The sequence below is a fragment of the Chenopodium album genome, chromosome 7, assembly GCF_948465745.1.
Source record: "Chenopodium album chromosome 7, dcCheAlbu1.1, whole genome shotgun sequence".
In the NCBI taxonomy this organism is placed as follows: domain Eukaryota; kingdom Viridiplantae; phylum Streptophyta; class Magnoliopsida; order Caryophyllales; family Amaranthaceae; genus Chenopodium; species Chenopodium album.
Genome location: NC_137840.1, coordinates 52,409,139 through 52,415,903, shown reverse-complemented (window position 1 = coordinate 52,415,903; position 6,765 = coordinate 52,409,139). Strand labels below are relative to the sequence as shown.

The 6,765-nt window shown below is 38.8% G+C and overlaps 2 protein-coding genes across 2 annotated transcripts; both read left to right on the top strand.

Annotated features, from left to right (window-relative positions):
• The first annotated feature begins 1,275 nt into the window (after nucleotides 1–1,275).
• LOC145640303 (uncharacterized) lies at nucleotides 1,276–1,995 on the top strand. The gene has a single exon (XM_081691603.1). It carries the CDS (start codon nucleotides 1,276–1,278, stop codon nucleotides 1,993–1,995), a length of 720 nt encoding a protein of 239 aa, XP_081547729.1.
• A 105-nt stretch (nucleotides 1,996–2,100) lies between these two features.
• On the top strand, nucleotides 2,101–3,397 carry LOC145640302 (uncharacterized). Its single transcript, XM_081691602.1, has 3 exons — nucleotides 2,101–2,118; nucleotides 2,166–2,517; nucleotides 2,595–3,397. Exons 1-3 carry the CDS (start codon nucleotides 2,101–2,103, stop codon nucleotides 3,395–3,397), a joined length of 1,173 nt encoding a protein of 390 aa, XP_081547728.1.
• The last annotated feature ends 3,368 nt before the right edge of the window (nucleotides 3,398–6,765 follow it).

The window sequence follows — 6,765 nt, the reverse complement described above, 5'->3', positions numbered from 1 at the left end:
AATGAAACATGTAGCTCTTCTAAGTGATGCTGACTTGATGAAGATGTTTGGTAATTTGCCTGAAAAAACTGAGATATACATATGGGTTGGGGATGGTCTAAAAGACACTAAGGTTGTTGCAGCTGCAAGATCATTAATGAGTGGAAAGGGAAAGCAACAAGTAGTTGAACCAGTAGGTGAGTTAGAAGTGGAACCAGTAGCTAACCCAGTACTAGAACCAGTAGGTAAGGTAGTGGCTGAACCATCAAATAAAAATACTAAAAAAGTCACACCTAGGAAGAATAAGCAACCTAAGAATTTGGAAGCTTTAGTAGTTAGCAAGGCTGACTTTGATAGACATGTGAAGGCTATAGGATAGTCAAACAAGGTGACTGGTCCTGTGCATTTAAATTATGATCCAGATCAAACATGGGTTGAGTTAGAAGCTGAGTTAGAAGCAGAGAGGGAAGCAAACCCTCAAACTAAGGGTAGTGGGAGGGGGAGAGGGAATCAAAGAGGGAGAGGGAGAGGGAGAACATCTGAGAGAGGGAGAGGCAGGGGTAGGAGTAGAGGGAGAGGTAGATCTTCAGGGAGGGGAAGAGGGAATACCTTGGAGAATTGGTTCAACATTTCACCAACACCATGGCAAACTGACCATCAAAATCAACCTCATGAAGAGGATCAAACTGCTGACCCAAATGAAACTCAATACCAAGTGCCCCATGATATCATTACACAAAACACCCAAGCCTAACCATCTACACAGTCATTGATACCTCCTTTGCAAAATATTGGTGAGTTTGGACCTAGGGGTAACTCAGGTGAGAAGCAGTCATCTAATTCATCAAGAGTGTCTGCCTTTTTTCAAAAGAGAGTGCCTAGAACTACTGCTAAGAGAAAAGGGATTGTGATTAGCACAAGTACAAGTGGGGGGGATAGTGAACAACAAAATTGGGATCAGAATAGGAGAAGGGAGGTTGCTGTTAGCTTAGGTGAAGACAATGATTCTGATGTTCTGCCTTTAGTTGGTGATGAGGGTGACAGTGAAGATGATGGCTATAGTCCTAGTAGAGGGGTTTCTGATGAAGACATGAGTGATGGGTCAGAAAATGTGAGTTTAGATGCTGAAGATGACTTGGCTAGGGATGAGTATGGGCCAATTATTGAAGACAGTTATGATCCCTTTGAGGATAAAATTTTTTAGTGTGACAATGAACAGGATAACTACTTAACAAAGTTATATAACAATGGAGAGGTGTATAAGGATGAGGGCTTTGGGAAAATAGTTCTCAAGCCATGGCAACTGTTCATGGACAAGCAACATCTCAGGGATGTTGTGAGGATTACTGCATCCAGTGTGGATTTGCAGTAGTTGTTGAGTGGGCTAGCAACAAGAGGTATTGTTGTAGATGCTCTGATGTGAACTGTGGTTGGAGATTACATGCATCTGTTCTTCCAGATCAGTGCACTTGGGCAATAAAAAGTATGCAAAGCCCAGAGCATACATGTGCAGGACTGGAGACAAGAAATAGTATGGTTAATGTGAAGTGGGCTAAGGGATTCTTACTTGAAGATATAAGGGCAAACAATGATGTTCCTGCCAAGGCATTGAATGAGTTACTTTGGAAAAGGTATGGTGTCAATATGGCACAAAGCACATTGTACAGGGTCAGGACTAAGGCATTAGTTGAGATTCATGGTGGCCATGATGTCTCTTACAAGGATTTACCTATGTACTGTGATGTAATCAAGCAGCTGAATCCTAATTCATTAGCACACTGTGCATGGAAGAATGTAGGACCTGACAGGCCCATGGTGTTCAGTAGCATATTCATTGCATTTAAGGCTTCCATAGATGGGTTGAGTGCTGGATGCAGAAGCTTAATTGGAGTGGATGGAGCTCATCTCAAGGGTAACTATGGTGGGGTCTTATTGTCTGCAGTAGCTCTTGATGGAAATAATGAGATATTTCCTATAGCATGGGCAATAGTAGGAGCTGAAGATGCTGACAGCTGAAAGTTCTTTCTGTATCACTTGAAGAATGCTTTACAACCAAGTGGCAGGGGTGATAATTGGTGCATAATAAGTGACAGGCAAAAGGTATATTCATATGCCCCTAATATGCTTGTTATTGCTTCTGTATGTTTGTTTAACTTAGGCACTAATACATTTGTTGATTTCTGAAGGGTATTGATCCTGCCATTAGTGAATTATGGCCAAAAGTAGGCAGAAGATACTGTTGCAAGCACTTGGTGAAGAACTACAAAGTGGAATTTCCTGGTCTATTGATGTTCCAATTATTCTGGAAGGCTGCTGGAGCATTCAATCCCTTCACTTTTAAAAAAGCAATGGAAGCATTGAAGAAAGCCAATCCCCTAGCTCTTGTTTGGCTGTCAAAACTTGGACCACAATCAAGATGGTCAAAGCATGCTTTCAATCCAGATGTGAAGTGTGATACAAACAAATCAAACTTTGTAGAAAGCTTTAATTCTACCTTAGGCATTGATAGATGCAGACCAGTCCTTACTCTGCTTGAAGGTATTCCCTTTACTTATTTATTAGTGTTAATTTGTTAACTGTGAGTGCTTATCTATTTACCATTGTTGTCAATGCAGGTATTAGGAGAGTCACCATGGTTAGAATAGCCACCAGAAGAGAGGCATGTGAGAACTGGAGAGATGATGTGTGTCCTAATATCATGAAAAGGATGCAAGTTATTAGCCAAGAATCTAGGACATGCAAAAGTTTGAAGTCTGGAGATGGAGAATTTGAAATACTTGATGGAAGATCTGTGCTTCTAGTCAACCTAAGAGAGAAGACATGTGTATGTAATGCTTGGCAACTTACTGGATTGCCTTGCAAACATGCTATGAGGGCCATTTTGCACTCAAATGAAGACCCTAGGTTGTACATCAGTGAGTGGTTTTCTGTGACAAGGTATAAACTGGCTTATGGCAACTCAATCAAGTCCATACCAGATGTGGAGCAATGGCCTGATAGTCCTTATCCAGAGATTGCCCCACCAGCTATGAAAAGAGGAATAGGCAGACCTGCAAGGAATAGGAGGAGGGAAGAGGGTGAGCAAGCCAAAGGGAAGAGGTCCAGGACTGTCAAGTGCAGCAAATGCCAACAATTTGGGCATAATGCACAAACCTGCCAAGGTGGCTTGACTGGTAAACAAAAGATGGCCCTAAGTGAAAGCTCTGCAGGTCAGACCAACAAAAACCCACCAAGCAAGAAGGGTAAAGGGGCATCTATGAGCCAACCAGAACCAGCAACAGTGGCATCACAGACACTAAGAGTGTCACCAAGGAACAACAGAGCTAAGGGACCTATCTCAGCATCACAGCCACTAAGAGTCTCACCAAGGTCAAAGAGATCTAAGGGAGGGATCTCAACATCACAGCCTGCATCATAGTGTCTTAGGAGTAGTTGTTCAGAATAGTGCATGATTTTTTGCTTCTTAGTTGACTGTATGTGTCAAACTTCAATAGTATGTATTTAAATTGTCAAATGCTGTTTTTTTTTTTTGACAAATCATTGAGCTTATGGGTTGATGTAATGTTTTTCTTTTGGCAAATCAATGAAATATCAGCATTATTAGTAAGTAAAAAAATTGCAAACACTTATATGATCTGCCAAACAAAAGAAGTACCAATTTTATTCATTCATAAGTCATTAAACAAACTAAAGTACATTAGTTTTCACTCATTAAACTAAGGCATCTCCAACATCTACATTGCAATAATTCATCAATCTAATTCATCACTTAGAAACAACAAACAGCAAAATAAAATACATAATCAAAGCCATCTTCACAATTACTTTGATGAAATTCACCAAATCATCCAGCCTTGAAGTAACAGCAGCAATACCACCTTGTTCAACTTCCAATTCATCACCAACCCTTATTATATCCTCCTCCTTCAACCAAGCAAAAAAATCGCATTGTCTGCACTTGAAAAATAGTCTTCTAGGGTTCTTCATGGTATCTGAAATCTTCACCGCAGCCACTTGGAGGGGAACACAGCCGCAACGCATATGCTTAACCCAAGCAATCCTATCATCCATGGTTATTGGCTTCACTGAAGAAGATGAACGACTGTTCTTCATTGCCTAAAGATCGAGAATTTGGGGAAATCGTGAAACTTAGGGTTCATAAGATTTGGGGAAATCGATTTGGGGAAATCGTGAAACTTAGGGTTCATAAGATTTGGGGAAATCGATTTGGGGAAATCGATTTCATAAATAGGGGAAAGGGAAATCGATTTTGGAGGGAAATCGATTAGGAGGGAAATTCTGTCATTAGGGTCAAATTAGTAATTACATCTTTAGTTAACCATAGTTACACCCAATATACCTAATAACCTTGCTTAGTGTTACCATAGATTAAACTTTTTAAAACATAGTTTACCAAGGATAATAAGTTTTTTGGCTTTTTACCACTGAGAATTTTTGATAATAGAGGTCTACCAAAGAGAATTTCCCAAAAATTTATCAAAAAAACTACCCCCTAAATTTAAAAAGTTAGAGTAGCACTACCCATTTGCATTTTCCGGCGAGAATGTCCGACGCATGGGCCCACTTTTTCAATTTTTCTCTGAAAAGACACGATGCAATGAAAAATTGAACCTTAATTCGTAACCCTAAGATAACCAATTTGAATTCAAAGCAACAAATTCAACCAATTTCAAATTATCCCCAATTTCTAAGAACCCGAATTTTTCTAATCATTACACCCTTACATCAAAATTCATAATTAATTGATTAAAAGAAAAGAATTACCTAGGAATTGCATACCCTACTTGTTTTCACTTCTTCAATTAGGAATTTTCAGAAGAATATTTGAAAAAGTGGGCCCCACACGTAGGACTTTCTCGCCGGAAAATGCAAATGGGTAGTGCTAATCTAAATTTTTAAATTTAGGGGGTAGTTTTTTTGATAAAATTTTTTGGTGGGTAGTTGTTTCCAAAAACCCCTATTAACCATGTAGTTCCTGACAATTTTTTCTTATGATAATGATGATTTGTTATATCAAATTGTATATATTATTTAACAAAATTTATTAATTAAAGAATTGTTTCACATTATTTGTTAATTAATGAATTATTTCACGTTATTTGTTAATATACAAATTGTTTCACATAATACATTCATATGGTGTCGAGAACTTTTAATTTTTTATTTTCACTTGTGCCTTTTTTTCATTACTAACTACTGTCTCGTTTCTTTTTCTATTTTCTAAGAGGTGGTAGAAGGAAATTTTAGTATCATATACGGCAAGCTAGGACTAGTCAGAGAGGAAGCCGACCAAGAATACACCTTCAATCACCGGCCCGAAATATTGATCACTCAAAATAACAAGGTGTTTGAGATTGGTAGCGAAACAAATATCGGCAACATCCAATGTAGTAGTTAAAGAGTGATCCTTTTGACGGATATGGGGCATATAGTGCTTTTGCCGAATCTCTACTACCCTTATTGTTGCTAAGCCCATTGCTGAACCAGATTTAAGGAGTCTAGAAGATGATGAACGTCTTCTTAAAACTTTGGTAATCCTAAATCCTTTACTTGATTTTTTTTTTTTACACCTTCACCTAGATTTTTCCCCCTCTCTATTTTGCACTTTTACGAGAAGCAAAATGAAGAAAGAGATAAAGGAGATGGAAAAGAAGGTGGTTATTTTGCTTTCCCTACCACCGTTTCCCAAGATACTCCCCCAAATAAGCCTCGCAATGAGGCCGAGGTTCAAATGTAGACTCTTCTTGTTGATCCACAAGTGGAACTCGAGATATTCAATGCGAAGATAAAACTCCCACCTTTCCGATGCTGAATCCTGATATGTCTTTCACTAAGGAAATTCAGCGCGAGCACGACATCTTGGAGCTCGATGGGATGCAAGAAGCACCTGATCATCCTGGTGATGATAAGCTAAATGAAATGTGTATGTCTTCGTCAAGATCAATTACTAGATATATAATGGATAGAATTATAGAGATAATTAAGTTCGTTCTTTTAGGTCGTTATTATCAGTTGCTAGACATGATCAATGATCTTTGGGCTAGTCAAATAATCTAAAACCCAATAGAATGGATCCTATAAGGTCACACAAAAAGGTGATGGATTGAACAAAAAAAAAGAATCCCATTATTGGGCCTCATGGAGTGGCCAACCATTTGCTTTTAAAGGGAGAGTATTGTGGGCTTGGTTTGGACTCTAATTATACATATGATCTATAAATAGAGGCCTTTCCTAGGGTTTGATATAACACACTTAACCGGTCAATTTAGAATTGACTAGTTAGCAACGAAACCCTAGCCTTATACAATCTCTCTCCTTACTACCTTCCTCCCATCCGTACAACCGTACGGCCTCCTTGTGCAAGGTAGTGCACGGTGGTGGTGTGGTGGTGTTCGTGGTTGGTTTTATCCTGCCCTGTACATAGAAGGTGGTTTGAAGTGTTCGTACCCAACTACCTAGCAGTAGTTGAGGTTCAATCCTATCCCGTGGACTAAGTAGATAAGCAACGTTTGGGGCTTTATTATCTCTGTAATTGACAGTCAATCGCGTGCGGAATCACGCGTCAAATGTATGTATTATGTGATTCTTTATGTGTTATGCTTGTAGATCTTGTTTAGGTGCGAACGAATATGATTCATGAAATTCCGCATTATAGTTCCAAAAACCCTACATTGATATCAGTTAGCCTCTTGCATTTATGCATATTGATCATAAATTCTGTAAGTCCACAAATTTTAATTCAATTAAGAGGGAGAATAATTTAAT